The sequence below is a fragment of the Saccopteryx bilineata genome, chromosome 1 (genome assembly GCF_036850765.1).
Source record: "Saccopteryx bilineata isolate mSacBil1 chromosome 1, mSacBil1_pri_phased_curated, whole genome shotgun sequence".
Lineage (NCBI taxonomy): Eukaryota > Metazoa > Chordata > Mammalia > Chiroptera > Emballonuridae > Saccopteryx > Saccopteryx bilineata.
Window position 1 is genome coordinate 375,646,300 of NC_089490.1, and position 19,630 is coordinate 375,665,929.

Here is a 19,630-nt window from a genome sequence, read left to right on the forward strand (position 1 = left end):
ACAATAAAAGGATCACCTCTCACATGTGGATGACACTTGCCATCTTCTGAGGATGTTCCTCAAACTTCGCCCTCACAGCTAGGCTAGCTCTGTGACCATTTCTCCTTGTTTTAGAGAAGAAGTGATTTGAAAACCAGGGAAGGAAACACATATTGTTGATGATGGAAATAGAACTGGGAAGTGAAGAAAACCAAGTATTTATGGAAGCGTCCCTATTTGCTACAGACTCCGCTGGGAGTGTCATCATCTCAGGGGACTTATAATCAAAAGGGGTGACTGGAAGCCCTAAAACTGATGTGTGTTAATGGTCTGAACTTAGTGTGGAGGGGAGAAGGGAAAATGTGGGAAGTGGGGCCAGTTTCCTAACAGAGGCAACCTTTGAATCAGGCCTTAACGAACAAACAAGAGTTCTCAGGAGAAAGGGAACAAGATTGGCAGGCAGGTGGTGAGACCAACAGGAGCGAATGCTCAGTTATTCAGAGAAATATACTGAGTGCTTGCTATACACTCAGCATTATGCTTGTGACCTCTTCAGCAATGGGGGTCCACCCCTTGGTCTTACAGAGCTTTCTATTCTTTCATCTATCTATTCACTCAATGCACATTTTGAGCAGCTCCTATGAGTCAGGCACTGTTGTATGGAGGATACAGTGCTAAACAGCACAAGTCCAAACCCTTATGGACCTTTTATTCAGTGGAGGAAGGAGACAATAAATAAGAAGACACAGAAGTACATAGAAAGCATAAGATCTCACCAAGGAGGGGGCATGTGAGCGGAGACCAAGAGATGAAATGGGTAAGTTCACAGGTTCAAGGTGGGGACAACTTAGAACCAGAATGTTGTTCTAGTTGGGGGAAAAGAGCACGGGCGAGAATAATAAAGCATAAGTCCCGAGAGACAAGGAGAGGGTGGAGAGAGGTACGACGGAGAGTGAAGCTGGGCGGTTTGGACCAGCTCAGAGAGAACACTGAATGCCGCAACAAACTTGACTCCATATGTGAAGGGTTCCTAAGTGGCATTCCACAACATCTCAGTCTGATGGGATGGCCCATGGGAAAACGGTCCTGTGCCTCCATTTCTGCAGCTGTAAAAATAATGGTATCAACGGAGCCGAATGCTGTGATGATTACATGCGTTAATTCTTGTAGAGGGTCAGGCAATAGTGAGTGCTCAGTAAGTGTTCGTTTCTATTATTAAATGGTGAAGGGCAGGCTGGGCCTTGACAGTTTCTTTAGGCACAACAGAAGTCCAAAAGACAGGCGAGAAGTAAAGCTAGCAAAGCAGTCATAGACAGCGGAGGGTTGAGGAGAACGTGTGGTATTTGAAGGAGGTGGTAATTCAGTTTGAGATATACTGGTTTTGAGGTATTATTACCTTCTACCATCTAGGGTAAATACATATTCCCCATTTAGATGCAAATAGGTACCTGTGTGTGTGTGTGTGTGTGTGTGTGTGTAGAGAGAGAGAGAGAGAGAGAGAGAGAGAGAGAGATTAAGATTAAATCAGTACTCCATTCCATAAGTCAAGACTCAAAGAATGAGAATACTGTCCCAGGATTTGATATGCAGACTTAACATAGAAATGGCAGCACATCCAGAGCCCCGAACCCTGGGCCCTCCACTAACAAATCTGTGCAAAACTGGCTGAGATGCTGAAACTCTGAATTCTAGCTGCGTAATTTATAAACTGGGGGAGATCACACTGGCAATCCAAGGCTGGCTGCTAAGCATGGTGACAGCGCTCACTCGTTCCATCCACATTCTCAGGGCTTCCCTCAAGGCAGGACCTGGCCCTGAGCAAACAGAGATCATATGCAAAACCTTCTGAGGACGAGGTCCCTTCACGCTCTGGTATACAAGGGCCCTGCTCCAGGACGTAGGATGACATATTTCAGGGGCTTCAATTTTCCCTCTTGTGCCAGCGTGTTTAGAAAACTTGGAGACTTTTTTGTTTCCAAAGAGCTCCTTTTATTTTTTTATAGTGACGAAGTTGTCATACAGTAAAATTCAAAAAGACTCACCCTGTTTTGGGAGAGTGCTTAACCAGCTTTCTCTGGTAAGCTGATGAAGTAATGGTTACTATGTGTCTTGCCCATGCCTGTTTCTCTTTAGGAGATGGGGCTATTTTGGCCAAAAAAAAAAAAAAACAAGAAGCTTTAGAGTTGGATTTTAGAAGGGTAGAGGCCACATCCAGTGACTTTAGCTCTTGTCCACAGGATGACCCCAGTCTGTCCCTCCACCTTCTGGTTCCCCATCCATCCATCAGCAAGATACGGATAATACTGTCCACCCATATCAACCTCCATGTGCCATTAGGAGCATTAATGATCTAATATGCTCAAAGTACTTGGCGTCCTTTGGAGGAAAGATGTCATATAAATTAGAGGCATTATAATTAATGTAATTTAAGAAAATGTCTGGCCCTAACAAAGAGGATTAGGTTCACCTGGACCACAAATGACCTAGTCGTCATGTCCTCGGGTCACTAACAATCCTTTCTAATGAAACCAAATCCGGTGTTTAGGCTCTTTTTTCCCCCAAGTACTTTACTTAATTCTATACCAAAATTGAACTATACTTTAAAGTGACTTTTGTCCTTATTGGGAAAAAGTATTTCTATATGAATCAGACCACGAAGTGATTCACTTTAGGATAAAAGGTTCTTCAATGTAAAGAAAGACAAGTGTATGAAAAGCATGACTGTTATTTGGAGTAAGCAAATACTCATACTATGACAGACAAGAAAACAGGATGTCTGTATCCAAATGACGGACTATAAAGGCAAATCACAGATACCTTTAGAAATTTTAGAATCTCATATGAAGGGGGAAAAAAAGCCACCCTAAGTAATTGAAATGGAAAGAGAAACTTGTAAATAAATTATCTCTCAAGGATGGTAATTGGGAAAATCAAATTATGAATTGAAAGTGAAAAGTACAGCTTGTCAGGTACTGTCTTGGTAACCAAGCTGAAGATGAAGAAACTCCTTGAATCTTAAATTTCAGACAGTGAGCATCGGGTTGTAGGCTGTAAGGAGCTCTCTGGTACGTTCCCCTCTGCAAGTCTTGGAAAGTTATCTTGCCTCTGTATTAGATACAGCTATTAAGTAGTCATACAGGTATGTCACTATAAACCTTCCAGCGAGGCTCCCCAGCTCAAATCATTTCTGAGACTGTTTTTTTCCGGGAACTGTTTGACATCTTACAAGACAGCCGATGCCATCAGATGACGTCGTGTCTTTTTATTCAAGATAATTAACTGATCTCCACTTGCCCACTTGACAAGGTCCAGTTCCTAATAATTTTGTGCTGTTTCAAAACTCAATAGCCTTCTACGTGCCAGCCGTGCCCAGGAAGCATTCCATGTCCGAGTTTAAAGAATAAGCTGCAGTCCAGCTGAAGCCTGGCGCGCTCGGGTTTGTCAGACAGGAGCTGGCGTGCAGAGATGAATTCCAGAGGAGGGACAGCGACACCGCAGGGAGAAGTGACAGAGTCTGCTTAAAGATGGCAGGAGACTGAAACAGGGAGAGGGAAAGCGGAGGCCCGGGCCCCGGCGTGGTTCGGAAGTTAATTCGAAACTAAAAACACGTCTTTGTGTGTCGGGTCTGGAATGCCTGGAAAGGAGATGGCGCCTCGTTCCTGGTGGTCAGGCAGGGCCACTGTGCTCAGCCTTTTCTCTGCTTCCCAGGCGGACTGGGCCACGGGGCACCGGGGCACCAAGGACGGCAAGGCCACTTTCCATGCACGCTCACCCGTGACACAACAGGAAACACACCAGTTGTTAATAGTTATCTGTGACTTGCAGAACACACTGGTGATCTTAATGTTTTTTTCCTGGCCTTGGCTGGCTGCTTCAGTGGATAGAGCGTTGGTCCGACGTGTGTACGTCCTGGGTTCAATCCCCGGGCAGGGCATGCAGGAGAAGCGACCGCCTACTCTTCTCCTCCTCACTCTCCCTGTTCTCTCCCTCTTCCCCTCCCGCAACCAGTGGCTCAGTTTGTTTGAGCATCAGCCTCAGGCCCCAGATGGGGTTTCCAGGTAGATCCCGGTCAGGATGCAGGTGGGAGTCTGTCTCTCTATCTCCCCTCCTCTCACGTAAGAACAATTTTTTTCTTGTACGATTATCTACATTTTTTTTCACAAAGACTATGTAAACTTTCACAATTAGAAGAAGAATCGGGAATCGTTTGTAAAAAGCCCTTACAGGGCGAAGATTTTCTGCCACTGAGGATATATAACACACATTCTTAAATACTGTTGAGACTATTATAGAGAATCTTTATAGAAAGAAATCTGGCAATATGTCATATAACATTACTGAAGAAGTTATGTATCATTTGGAGTATCAATTCTAACTTGAAGAAGCTATCCTAACGACTATAACTAACGATGTTTGCAAAGAGTGAACGAGAAGGCTGCTCATCACATCAGTGAAGGTATAATGAAAGAATGAAAACACCTTAAGTCTCTCGCTCGTAATAGAAACAGCTACATAAATTAGAATACACCCATATGACAGAGTGCTACGCTGACACAGAGCATGATGTGTTAAATTTTGTAAAGTGGTAGGACAATATGCATGCCTCTACTAATTAAAAAAAAATAGTGTCTGTCATAGAGGAGGAGGTCTGAGGGATGGGGTGAAAAAAGTGAAAAGATTAAAAACTAAAATTGGCAGTTACAAAATAGTCATGGGGATGTAAAGCGCAGTATAGGGAATATAGTCAATATTATTGTAATGACTATGTGTGGTGTCAGGTGGGTATTGGAAATACCAGATAAACACTTTGTAAAGTATATGATTAATCACTATGCTGTACACCTGAAACTAATAGAAAATAATATTCAGTGTAAACTGTAATTAAAAAACAAAATTTAAAGTTTTTTTTTAAAAAGATGTTTGGAAAAATAAAATTGTAAAAATTTTAAAAATAAATTTTAAAAAGTCATTAAGCCTGACCAGGTGGTGGTGCAGTGGATAGAGCATTGGACTGGATGTGGAGGACCCAGGTTCGAAACCGCAAGGTTGCTAGCTTGAGCCCGGGGTCACTGGTTTGAGCGTAGGATCACAGATATGACCCCATGATCTCTGGCTTGAGCCCAAAGGTCACAGGCTTAAAGCCCAAGGTCATTGGCTTGAGCAAGGGGTCATTCACTCTGCTGTATCCCCCCACCCCAATCAAGGCACATATGAGAAAGCAATCAATAAACAACTAAGGTGCCACAACAAAGAATTGATGCTTCTCATCTTTCCCTTCCTGTCTGTCTGAACCTATCTGTCCCTCTCTCTATCAAAAAAAAAGTAAGCAAAAATCCCTTAAAGCGTGAAGATTGCTGCTATTAAGGATATTCAAAATAGAAACAGGAAATAGAAAATATTCTTAAATGCTTTACACCAAATAGTAATCCCTATGAAAAGAGGATTATACGTGACTGCATATTTTCTACTTTGCACATGTCAAATACTGAACTTTTTATAATATATGTATCTTATATACATTGGAAATATTCTTTGTGGGGAAAAAGTTGTTTAGCTCTATTTATTGATGTAGAAAGTTGTTTGTGATCTCTTGTTAAAAGGACGAAACGACCGTGAAATGGTATTTCTATAAGATCTCTCTTTTGTGAAATGTGTGTTGTGTGTATACATATGTATCAACAGAAAACATTCTATAAAGAATCACACTAAATGTTAACAGTGGTTATCTCTGGCTGGGTGTAACTTTGTTTTCCTCTTTCATTTATCTCTATTTTCTAAGTTATCAGGACTGAACATTATATGTATTAAAAGAGTAAAATAAATAGCTCAGGCTGTGAAAGCTGCAAAACTCTGGGCCAACAGCACAATCCCTAGAAAGGAAAAGAGTCTCCCAATATGATTATTGTGAAAGAGACAAAATTGATTTGTATGTCTAGGATCTGGGACGTTTATTCCAGTCACACTCTGTTACACCCATGTCTAATATACAATGCTCCTACAAATATGATTAATCCCTTTCTTGAGATTCTCCTTGGAAGTGTTTTCTTCCTTCCTTTTAGGCTTGGAGAAACTGAAGCTCAGAGCTATTAAATGACAACCGAGACCAAAGACTAGCCATAATTAAAAGTTTGTGACACTGGTGCTATGTTAAAAGGAATTCTGACTAGATTGTTATATAAATTTCTGGCTGAAAGAACAAGCCAACTAAAAACCCTGTCTTTCTAATTATAATACTGGAAACAAAACAGTAACAATAAACCCTTTTTAATTATTCCTGCACAATATATACAATAGGAATTACTAACAGTAGCCCACTGGCTGTTATAAATACTTTGAGGAGAAAGGGAAAAGGAAGTGAGGGGAAGGGAGACGTAGAGAAGGGAAAGGGAAGGATAAGACATTGACAGACAGTAAGTGCTGCATCATGCTCATGGCTGAGACAAAAGGCGAGGCAGAAAAAAAGTCATGTGCCTTGGTGTTCATTCATTCACTCAGAGATTCATCAACCACCTGTGTGCACCACAATGTTCCAGGCCCTTTACCCAGAAGTGGGGGTACTTGTTAGGCACACGCTACTAACCAGTGGGAGACAGACAAGTAAACAGTGACCTACCAACCAGAGAAGGGCTAGCTGCACACAGGCCTGACCAACAAGTTAAGAAAAGCAACCAGCTCTGCCAGAGCTTAAGGCATGTAGGATGAACAAGTTCTCCGGGAAGGGAGGGTCAGTCACTCCAGGAAGCAGAGACAGGGTCTGCAAAGGGAAAGAGTATGGGAACAATTCTGGGCAAACGGAAGTTGGAAATAAGAAGGTGGGTATGAAATCAAATAATAAGATTTCCTAAGGCTCGTCTGTGCAGCATGCATGGGCAGATGAGCAACACTGAAGACAACGACCTAAAATACTTATACTCTGCAGAGGGCAGCAGCGAAGAAGAGGAAACACATCTCAGGGAGGCCACAGAGGCCCAGGGAAGGAAGGCCACAGAGGCCCGGGGAAGGAAGGCCACAGAGGCCCAGGGAAGGAAGGCCACAGAGGCCCGGGGAAGGAAGGCCACAGAGGCCCAGGGCAGGAAGGAAGGCCACGGAGGCCCAGGAAAGGAAGGCCACGGAGGCCCGGGGAAGGAAGGCCGCAGAGGCCCAGGGAAGGAAGACCGCAGAGGCCCGGGGAAGGAAAGCCACAGAGGCCCGGGGAAGGAAGGCCACAGAGGCCCGGGGAAGGAAGGCCACAGAGGCCCGGGGAAGGAAGGCCGCAGAGGCCCGGGGAAGGAAGGCCGCAGAGGCCCAATGCCACACAAAGCGCATCTCAGGTGCATCGGTAGAATCAGAAAGCCCTGATGTTCAGAATTTACTAAAAAGCAATAAAAATCATCCCATTTTAACTGGCAAGTCATCTGGAGCTGACAAACTTAGGTTGAAGCCCAGGCGGTAACTGTGCTGTATTTTTGCCAAGATAAAAAAGAAAATACTCAAATGGCTGAGTGGCCAGGATCCCAGTTCAACTCACCAAAGGCTGTTGTCCGTGACATACCTCTAGCATGTCTGAACTCACATGTGAATGAAACTATCGAATTTAACCATCACTTTAACAGGTATTTCTTTGGGAAAGAGTTATCTCTGCCTCTTCATCACAACTCTGCAGTCCCTGGCAAAAAGAAGCCAGGTATCTCTCAGACCCTGGACTGGTTCCCCTGAATACAGCCCCCCGCCCCCAGCTCTTGCTTGTGAGATGAAGGACTGAGATATCTGATCAGCCGGACTGGGGAGAGGTGAAAATAGGGATTGTGGTGGCTCCCAGAGGGTGACAGAGACAGAGAGTGAAAGTCTCATTCCCCTACTCACGGTGGAGATTGCAGGGGGAAGGTGCCCACTGAGGCAACAGCAGCAGCTGTTAGAATACACTGGTTATTAGCGGTTCACCTGTTCACAAGGGGGTGGGACCTGCCCAGAAGACAAGATTTTCAGGCTCCGCCAGTGGCTATTCACGTCAAGGACGGAAATGAGTGGCATGTTATGCTAATGTTACGATGCAATTTAGACTCTCCCTGGGAGCTGATGTGACTGGCTGTGCTTTCACTGCTCTTTACAGTACTCTGCTATCATTCACTGCCATTGGAATGGATCACATGCAATGGCAGGAAAGTTCTGTGACCTCACAAGGCTCTCCCAATGGCCAACCCGATGGAGTAACACAGAGGCTGTGTCACCAAACAGCTCCAGCAGGACATTAGGATTAACCTACCTGAGACCCTGAGCGCACGGTTGGCCGTGGGAGTGTATGTGTTAAAAGAGGCAGTCCTTTAAAGAAGCACCATTATACCCAGGATGTGGTCCCTTTAGTAGGGATCCTAAGTCCCAAACTGAGAAGACAGAAAGATAGAACACACTTGGGAAGTGGGGTCTGATGTACCCAAGTTCAAATCCAGAGGTCACCTAGTCGCTTAACCTGAATTTGCCAAGGCTCAGTTTTCTTATAAGTAAACATTAGAAGCTAATACCTACTTGACAAGTTATTGCAAGGACTCCATGAAATGATACGTGTGATTGAGGGGTGGGGGAGGGGGTACTGTGTTTAGTCCCCATCACCCACAGACAAAACACATTAGTTCAACACCGCTCCCTCATCCACGCTGGACTGGAGTCCAACCTGGCCATTTATTATCTGAGTAACCCTGGACAATTTATTTAATCTCTCCTGCCTCAGTTTCCCTTTCTATTATATTTGGAATATATAGGACCTAACATTCTGTCTAGTTAGTGTAACTGCTCAGAGACAGGCTTCTTCTCAGCCTCTATTCTCATATCTTCTGGTGCTCCCTGTTACACTCTAAATCTCTTTTTAAATCCATGCTGCCAGAACCTTCTAGTTTCTGCCTTTTGGATTCTATGACCCTGGCTCTGTTGTCTCCCTCTACAGTATTTGCTAGAAGTGCAGGTCAAGGGCTGTGTTAAGAATGATATGAGCTTTATCACAAAGTATATCCGCACAATAACCACAGGGTATATTAGTATTAGTATTATTATTCCTATTTTACAAATGAGGAAATCAAGGCTCAGAATATTAAGCAATTTATCAAAGGTATGAAATTTAAAGCTGGCTCTTCCCAGCTGCTCCTAATCATTTCATACCACCCTATCTTTCCATCCTCTGACTGTGTCTAGTTTGAGTTCCATCTTCTTATGACCCTGTGCTGTGCTAGCTTACCTCATAAATTACTTTGTATTAATAACTTCATGTGCTACACCTGCCAGGTGACATATGTCCATATTAACCAGAACTCATCATCTCTGAACCAACAGGAAACTCATGATGGGATTCTCAGGCCCAGCAGCTGGTAGGTCTGGGTGAGATTCAACACAGGCAGGGTTTTAACACATCTTTCAAATAATAGCACACGGTCAAGCAGCTACTCAACTTCCATATGAAGCTGCTGGATGCTACCATATTGTAGTTAAAGCCTAAAATAGGCCCTGGCCTGTTGGCTCAGTGGTAGAGCGTCAGCCTGGCGTGCAGGAGTCCCGGGTTCGATTCCTGGCCAGGGCACACAGGAGAGGCGCCCATCTGCTTCTCCACCCCTCCCCCTCTCCTTCCTCTCTGTCTCTCTCTTCCCCTCCCGCAGCCAAGGCTCCACTGGAGCAAAGTTTGCCCGGGCGCTGAGGATGGCTCTGTGGCCTCTGCCTCAGGCGCTAGAATGGCTCTGATTGGGGCAGAGCAATGCCCCCTGGTGGGCATGCTGGGTGGATCCCGGTTGGGCACATGCGGGAGTCTGTCTGACTGCCTCCCCGTTTCCAGCTTCGGAAAAATACAAAAAAAACAAAAAGCCTAAAATCTACCATCTTCCCAGCTGCCATAAGCCCACTCCCAATATCACAAATAGGTAGGAAAGGGGCTCATGCTTTGGGGAAGACAAGCCCAGGTTTACAAGCTGAGTGCACTCTGGTGGGTTTCTTAGGCTCTCTGAGCTTCCTATCCACTAAATCAGTGGTAGTCAACCTGGTCCCTATTTCCCACTAGGGGGCGTTCCAGCTTTCATGGTGGGCGGTAGTGGAGCAACCAAAGTATAAATAAAAAGATAGATTTAACTATAGTAAGTTGTTTTAGAAAGATTTATTCTGTCAAACTTAGCGAAAATCCGACATAAAGTACTTGTTAAATCATTATTATTATATGCTTTTACTTGCTATAACTCTGCTTTATAAACTTTATAAAGTAAAGTTACTTCCCTACTTTATAAATCACCATTACTGTGGAACCGGTGGGCGGTTAGAAAATTTTACTACTAACAGAGATACAGAAGTGGGCGGTAGGTATAAAAAGGGTGACTACCCCTGCACTAAATGATCTACGGAAAGGTGGCCCAGCTGAGCTTCAGGCTCCCCAACTCTAAAACTGGGACAACAGCCCCCTTAGAGGGATGCTGTTGGATAGAGGAGTGCGTGGCCCAGAGTAGAAACAGATTAGCCTGTTGGGAGAGTAAAGGAGCTCAGGGGACGGTCAGACCATTTCCAATAACCAGAGCTGTCTAGACTAGAGTAGGAAGACGGCAGTCGGTTAGAGGTCGGTGGACTCGAAGTCCCTGCCAAACCTGAGGACTGTGCTGGTTGAGCGTTGGATGCCTACTGTAGCCGTAGACTGCTCTGACCCTTATTTCCACACTGCCAGGCCACCTGGCCACTGTTGCTGGAAGTACATTTTTCAGGTGAGAGGTTCCTAACTGAGCCAATGGGTAGAATGTAATCATACACTCTCTCTCACCTCAGAGTAGCATGAGGTTGCCGGGGTAACCGAACTATTCTGGGCCTTCCCTATGGGATCCCAACATCTCTTTCCGCATCCCAGTGGGTTTTCTTCCTTTGGCCTTGCATTCTACACCTCCATCTGAGACGGCTTCCTCTGGCCTCAGCAGATCAGGGGAAATGGGGAGAGGAGGAACTGACCAGGCATCTGGACCTCCGCATTTTATTTCCTTATCCTTTGATTTCCTTAGTTACGGCACATTTCCATTTATGAAGTACTTTCCCTTATACAATCTCTCGGTGTTTACTTCTAACCTACCAAATAATTCCTCTGACCTCTTCTTGTTTTTACCCTTTAAATATCTGTTGATGGTTCATTCACCACATTCCCCATTCAGTTATTAATGGTCCACAAAAACTTACTAGCAGCAATCATTTACTGATTAATCGGCACAGCAATCCAGAAAGACAGGTAGTATTAATCCTTAGTTCTACACAGGGAAGCCAAGAGGAAAAGAGAGGTTAACTTAGTTGCCCAAGGTCAGTGGCTAAGCAAGATTATAACCAGGATCTATCTCATCTTCTATTTGTGTGAACACTTCCCAGTGTGTCATTCCCGTTCTTTACAAATCAAGATTGTCAGTGCAGCTAGGTCACTGCAGTGTTGAGATTCAGCTGTCACCGAACAGTTTGAAACTGTCAAAATTCAACCCCAAAGAATATTTGCCTGCTAATAGTTCACAAAGAAAAGTTGCTGAAGTGAAGAGATAATAGGACTTGAAGGCAAATTTTACAGGAGCAAAAGGGAAGGGAAAAGACGAGAAGTACGGGCCCAGCTTCTGCCACAAGGAGACTCTGAGAAAGTCACGTAAGTTCTCTGCATCTGGGCCATCTGTAAAAATGAGTTTACACTGAGTGATATGCAAGATATCACGCTGTTTTAAATGAGATGCCCGAATACCTATGAAACCAGCACAAAAATACAAAGCTCCATTATCCAATGCTGCCAGGATCACGGTAAAATTGTTATATTCATTCACTGCTAATGAAGCACACAGCTACCCCCCCCCCCTTGAAAGCAACATGCCAGCAGACGGTAAGAACCAGAAAGAATTTCATATCCTTGACTGAGTAATTTAACTCATGCTGTGTTTTACCCTAAGAAATAAGTCAATAGAAGCAAAAAGACATATACAAACAAAATGTACGTTTCAGTGCTAGCTGTCAGAGGAAAAATTGTTATCAATTTCCACGTTCATTTGGGAGGGATGTCTTATTAAATAAAAGCATAGAACAATATGCATGTCGTGTTGCTATTAAAAAAGATAAATATGAAAATTAGGCAAAATCATCTAAATCTTACAGATACTATCAAATTAAAATAACCAAAAGGAAAATAAAAAACAAATATGTACTCTGGTGTCAAATATATAAAATATGGACTAATGTGCAAGATCACAGGAAAACTCAAAATATGTTATGTTATGTTATTCTAATTAGCATTTTTATACTTTACTGTCTTTAATGAATGTTATTTTTCATTAACATAAACATTTGATCAATTATTTTAAAATTTCTGAAACCCTGCTTTAAAGTTTTTGCTTTGCTGGCTGGGTAGTTCAGTTGGTTAGAGCATCGTCCCGATACACCATGGTTGCAGGTTTGATCCCTGGTCAGGGCACATACAAGCATCAACCAATGAATGCACAAATAAGTGGAACAATAAATCGATCTTTCTTTCTCTCTCTCTCTCCTCTCTCCAAGAATCAACAGATAAACTTTAACAATTAAAGTTTCGGCCTAACGCTGTATGTTGGTTGGCTGACATATTCGTTATTTCTCCACAGTGATTTCTGCTCTCTACAATTCTTTAGTGTCTTTGGAGATTCTAAAATTTCAGAACCCTTGTACTTCGTTCCCTCACCTAAAAGGATTCTTAAAACGATCTGTCAGCCAATCTAGCTATGCATCACACCATGATTGCCTTAGAATGTTAATATTTGGCAATGCCTAATCCAGAAAGTCAAGATGCTTCCGATAACCCTGACCTGGGGGTGTCTGTACAGCAACCACAGGTGGCCATTACAATTTTCAGAGGGCATAGGTAGGGTAGTTTCATATTCCAAGATTTGGGATTTTTACAGCAAGGCATTTTATATTTTCAGGGGTCCCAGGACAGACTTCCGGTTGACTTTGGACAGCTGCTGTCCAGCAACACTGTGCTAGGACCTTCCCTTCACGGGACTATTACACTCTCCTTCATTCTTCAGACATGTTCTCTGACTAGTAGGTCATTTGTACATCTTTGCTCATAATATCTGGGAAAGACGGCAGAGCCGATGAATTAAAAATATGATTCTAGGTCTCCCGTGTGCCAGTGAGTGCCCTCATTAAAGCAGCGTGAGTAGATGAGATCGGTTTCAAAGCTTTCCGTCCCTTTGCCCCAGAGCCAATGAGGCCAGGCTCTGAAAGGATGCACAGTAAAATTAAATATCTAAAAATTCATCTTTAATTAACAGAATTGGATTAAAGCTAGACACCACGGCATATCATACGAGAAATGGCTGAGCTGGCTTCCAAGTGCTCTAATTCAATTAGGACGCAGTGAGTGACACTTGGACGGGAAAGGTTAATTGGGGGCGCCAGAACGCAATCATTCCTTACCTAACCAGTCATTAAACTTCTTAACCTCTGAGGGCAGTCCCAGCTCGGTGAAATCGCCTGTGTGGAGAAGGATGTCCCCATAAGGCATCTGGATACCATCTGTTCTGGAGTGTGTGTCTGAGATGCAGACAAACCGCGTGTGGCCCGCTGGTTTTGGAGTGTCATATGGGATGGGGTCGACCCTAAAGTAGACATAACAGATCCCATAACAGTTAAACATATTGAACCCTTGTAATTGTCATCGTACATACATATCTATTGTTATCTGTGAACACATCCCGACAAACTGATGCAAAGGCAGAGGGACCATTGTAACAAGGGACACTCTGGGGTGCAAAGGAGACAGCGTCACCCGCCTGACAACCTCAACAGACAAATTCAAAAAGTCTTACTTACCTGGTACAAAATATTTTTTAAAATACCTTACACGCGGAGTTGGAAATAACCCAAGAAACTGTTAAGAGTGATTATTGCTGAAGTTTAGGGACACTGAACCCCAACTGGGGAGGCAAAATTATGTTATTTCGTCTCTCATCATGCTCCAACTGATCCCACTACTCATTAGGAAATGAATAACTAATTTATTCCTTCTTAAACATGCATAAGTTAAGCAGTGAACTAATTTATGAAGAACACGGCACATGCTTTGCCAACTGAGATGTGAAGAGACATACGAGATAGTACTAATATCTAATATCCTCTCCAGAACCACTAGACAGCGGTATCTGCTTGTTTTTGCTAAGAGATTCTCCAATCAAATTATGGGGAGGAAAAGCAATGCCCATATAACAGCTTTTTTTTTTAAAAAAAAAAAAAAAGGATGTTAAAAAAAAAATTTAGTCCAGCTCCTTCTTTCCCACAGTGCATTATCTGCGTCCCCATTACCTTCGCTTACTTGGAATGCTCAAATGCCTAGGGCAAAGATTCTGTTCAGTACAAAAGTAAGCCTTTTAATGAGTGTCTATAGATCCACATACGCATTAATATATGTATAGTTTCAGAGACCTAAGCACTGTGAAATTACACTGGGGCAAAAGAATCAAAAGGCAAAATGATCAACCCAGGAAAAAAAAAAAGAAAATGAAACAGAACATTCTCTTTTAATTGAGTGTAACAAAGTGTGCTAACTAAACTTGGTAAAGAAATGCAAATCTAACTCTTCAAGCATACAGTTTTAATTATTTAAGGGGTTGGTAGCAGTGTTAAGGATACTTTAACTGTATTAACTCTACACTGACAGCTTCCTTTAATTTCTCGGTTGGAATGTGCACTTATTTTGGATTATGGGTGAAGGGAAGCATTTGTAAATGCAAAGAAAAGGTCACAAGAGAAGCAAACATGCAATGCAGAGATTACAGTGCGAAACGTTAAATAAGGAACCATATTTCATATCGCAGCCCCACCCTTGACAGTGAGCGTGCAGCAGAGACACACGGGAGGCTCGAGAAGACTGCCTGCACATCTCGCCTCTGCAGGCTGGGTTTAATGTTTCTTTTCTTGTTCCACTTTTTAAAAAGAAACAATCAGTTTTAACAATGCCATTGTAGGGAGGGAAATAAAGACGTCAGTATATAACCTGGTTGGTCTTGCATTTCTTCCACAGTTTATCTTTTAATTTTATTTTACCTTTGACAGAGAAGAACGAAAGAAAGAAAGAGAAAAGAACTCGAATAAGACAGAAAGGAGGAAGGAGAGAGGGAGGGACTGTGAACTGCTTAACACCGTGAAACTAACCAGAGCCCCATGGAGAAGGTTTACTTTCTGCAAAAAATCTATTAGATTTTGCCCAGAAAATTTAGAAATTAATAATATTAACATGGAGAAAATTCACGAATCCACTGAGATCTCATGAGTAAATGGAGACCCTCCTGATTATATCCAATGTAGATATATATAGATAGATAGATATATAGATATATATATCAATAGATAGATAGATATAGATATATATATGTGCAAAAATTTGGTATCATCTTTTCCATTATTGAGACTCTAATATATTCAATTTCAGTGGTTTTAACGTTATCAGTATCTTCTAAAGGTCATTTACCCAGAGACTGGATGACTGCCTCCTGCTGCAGCAGACTGTCACCCCTGAAAGTGACAGGTAATATTCTATTCCTCGACCTAAAGTTAACATGCTCACTAGAATGAAAGTATGCACATTTATACTTAACATACCTACATTTGAATGAAAACTAAAGAAATTAACCACTGGACTTTAAATATATGAATAAATTCAGTATCATATATGTATATTTACATGTCTTTACTTCCTAGTTCCCACACTAATAATTTTAACAACCCCTATTTCTTCCTTTCAGTAACTCAGCTAAGTATGGGCTCAAATACTGCATCAAAATCTCTTGGCCTGACCTGTGGTGGCGCAGCGGATAAAGCGTCGACCTGGAACACTGAGGTCGCCGGTTCGAAACCCCGGGCTTGCCTGGTCAAGGCACATATGGGAGTTGATGCTTCCTGCTCCTCCCCCTTTCTCTCTCTCTCCTCTCTATAATGAATAAATAAAATCTTTAAAAAAAAAAAAAAAAAAAATCTCTTAAGAGCCCATCCAAATTCATCATTTTGATTTTATCAAACAGAAAGCAGCACAGATATAAACCTTTCGCTGTGAATAGGCCCCGATTCTATGAATCTACTCAATTTAAAGAAGCAAATCATCACACGGGTACATAATTTGTTTCCCATCTTAGCTCTATATTGGGCAATAACGTTTCAACACTATTGAAATACCAGTCAAGTTTTGAATGGCTGCAGCTTCCTTCCTCACCCTACCACCTCCTCCAGAGAAACATTTAAATGTCCAACAGAATTAACATGAAATAAAAGACCAACGAATAGAAAACCAGGAGACAGAAAACAGGGAGAAGATGTGTCTTCTCAGCTCTGAGCTGAAATGAAAGAGTCAGAAGCACCCAGCAACGGTCGTAGAGGAGGCTCACCCATCACCGCCACCAACCCCATGTCATCAAAGGGAAACCATCTGTAGGCAGTTGGGAGCGATATGGAGGATTGATTTACGGTAGTGGCTTGGGAAAGGGGAAAGGATAAAGACTCAAATACAGAATTTCTGGGTCAGAATATCCTGACCCAGAAACACTGATGTCCGTTGTTACCCACAGGACCAAGTACAAGGATACAAGATAGTGCAGTATGTCAGAGCCATGCTGCAGGATAACATGACAAGTATCACCAGGGGGTCACAGGAAAAAAGACATTTCCACCCAATGGCATTCCGAGTCGAAATTGAAAATAAGATGGCTAGCAGAGTGGGCACATTGCAGCGGATGTAATTAAAGTTGAGACAATCCTAGGAAAACTATTATTTCCGAATTGGGCATTCGGTAAACACTTTGAAAAGTTAAGACAGGTGAGGTGAATATTTCACTGTAAAAGCATGTGTAAGGGAAAACCCGCCTGCTCTTGGAGCATCTACCTATTCACACCGTGTGAAGACCCTCACACGGCATTCTCCCTCTCAGTTAACAACTTTACTGCCTGCTGATTATGCTGCAGACTTCTCAAATGACCTAACATTTCCCTCAAGGCATCATGTCAAATATCCTAGCAAGTGAGTCTCTTACCAAGGCAATCGAACCCCTAGAGCCAGATTCAAATATCAGAATGAGATTTACACGTACATCTGAGTACACCCAGGGGAAAACAGGATGACATGGGAAGATGAGAAGAAAACACAGCATCATAAAACCCCAGAGCTGGACAAAACTTAGGGGGCAGTGCGTTCAGTGCTTTGTATAAAGCTTGCATCCCCTCCCCCTTCCCTGCTCAGCTGACATAAATTTTCTTTCCAAGGTTTCCAGAGAAGGGAAGTCCCCTTTCCCTCCCCCAGGGCAGCCCATTCTGGTTTCTGATAGCTCTCCTTTGCTAGAAACTTTTGGATCCAGAATCTGCACCTCTGAGAAAGCTGAGCGTGGTCCAAAGAGACTTGGCCTGAAGCCTGAAGACTGAGGAACAATTTTTGGCTGAGTTACTCACTTTGGACAAGTTATTTCGTTCTTCTGGTCTTTATTTTTTTCTCATTTGTAGGATGGGAATAATAATGCCTTATCTGCTGAGTAGCTCTGAGGATATAATGGCCAAGCACTGGGTCTGGCACACAGCACATGCTCAGAAAGCAGACATGCAAAATGATGTTCCAGCAAAGCCCATTTAGCTGCAGAGCCGGATTGCGGCTCTGAATCCCTCTCCAAACTTATTAAGTGTGATACCAGCAAGGCACTTAACTCCTGTGCCTGGGTTTCCTCATCAATAAAACAAACATAAAAATAGTATCTATCTTATAAGATGACTGAGTATGACAAGGGATAAAGTATTTAAAGCATATAGAACAGTGTCCGACGCACAGCAGACACTCAATCAATGTTATTTTTCTCTAATTAGTAGTATTTGTACAACTATCACTAGTAGCAGCCTTCAGTTTCTCTGCCCTCCGCCTCTCCTTCTGGTACAAGGAGGTAACAGCAGCGCCCACACGAGGATTTTGTGAGAATTAAAGAACACCTACAGCCCAGCTTGCCTGGGACTGGCACCGTCAATAAATACATTTGTTTCCTTCCTGTCACTTCCTTCTTAATCCTAGTTCTGAACTAACAGACTTAGTATTTACTCCCCTTTCCATTTGATAGTCCTTCAACTATGTGAGGACATGTATTACAATCTCCTGAAAGCTTCTGTAACTCAAGTTGAGGAGCTAGCTTTTCATCATGTGATAGGACTTCACATGCCCCCAGAATCCTGGTGATCTCCTAGGTACAATCCGATTGGTCGAATCCCTTCCCACTATAGTCTCAGAATTCATGGACCATGCGCATCTGTGGACCACTGAGCAGCCAATCAAAGACAAATGTTAGTACAGACGACGGAGAGCCAACAGTGCTGGACACACGGGTGGACTTTCCCGGAAGCTGGAGCTATCATCTTAAACCATTTTCTAATTAAATCTCCAGGTTTTGTGCCAAGCCTCAAATCTTGCTCTTGAAACTTGGTTTTCAAACATGTTTACCTATCTTACCACAAATTCAAACAAATAAACCCACATTCTCATTTATTCAGTTTGGCATATTAGAGTTTTTTACCTGCAAAAAATAATATGATAATATTATTGCTCCTACCATAGAAACCTCTCCTGGCCATAAGCGTTATTATTTTTGCAATCACAAATTCATACCACGTTGCATGTTCCATTGCTAGATCTTCAGAAAAGCTGTTACCACGTCGTTTGTTATGACATGCGTTTCTTTTTTTAGACCATGTGTGCAGTAAAAGTCTTGTGTACACAATTAGCCTAATAATTCAATGTCAGAATAGCATATAACCCTTATAAAAGCATTTTAAAGGGATCTGAATGTATTTAGCATTCCCCCTCCACTTGAAAATCTTGGTATTGTCCTTCTGCATTCCCCTGACTTTATCTCTAAAAAGTTTTGCAGTGTGACATTTTTTTTTAACCTAGAGAACTTAGATGACATAAAAGCTAAAATGTTTCTGATGTTACAACATCTACCCTAGACGTACTGTTTGACAAAGATATGCAAAACTCACCAGCAAAACAATGAATAAATAAATACCAGGCTTAAATTAGTAGTAGACTCACAGAATTTTTGGACTGGAAGGGACCTTAGAGATTATCTAATCCCTTGTTTCATGTCTTTGAAAATCCTCTTCACAGTTTTTGCCTAATTCATGTGTATTATTATTTAATTTTTATTGTGTCTTACAGTCTTTGCACAATTTTTTGTTTAGTTTTACATTACATTATAGCATCATGAAGTCATGAATCAGATATATGATGGTTGTACTTTTCAACTGCACGTTAAAATACATACATACTAAAATTCTGTTTAAAGTCTGTCCACTCTAAAGAACCAGAACTCAGGTTTTCTAACTTCCACTCCACTTCACTTTCCACTCACTTAATTTTGGAAGCTAAAAATATGCCTGCCCTTGGAGAATAAGAATGATAAAAGTTTTAAAATGCTAGCAAATCAATCTCCTGAACTCTTCTAGCCATTAATATCTAGAGAGACTGCTCAAAATTACTGGAATTCACTGTCAAAAAAAAAAAAATCTAAGTGTTAGTGCTCTGTGAATTGACCCCTCGATGTCAAATGTCGTCTATTAATACCTCAAAAAATGCACATTACAGTTTGTTGAGAGAGTTAGCAACAAAAATTTGATTTCTAGAATATTGGTCAAGATAAAAGAGTGCTGC

At 42.3% G+C, this 19,630-nt stretch overlaps 1 protein-coding gene across 5 annotated transcripts in view; it reads right to left on the bottom strand.

Moving 5' to 3' along the window:
• Positions 1 to 19,630, bottom strand: part of MPPED2 (metallophosphoesterase domain containing 2) — a 166,023-nt gene that overhangs the window by 105,257 nt on the left and 41,136 nt on the right. For all 5 annotated transcript variants that reach the window (XM_066251176.1, XM_066251174.1, XM_066251177.1 and 2 more), the window contains exon 3: positions 13,381 to 13,562. In XM_066251176.1, the coding sequence (XP_066107273.1) occupies positions 13,381 to 13,562 (182 nt within the window). The remainder of the gene's footprint in view (positions 1 to 13,380; positions 13,563 to 19,630) is intronic.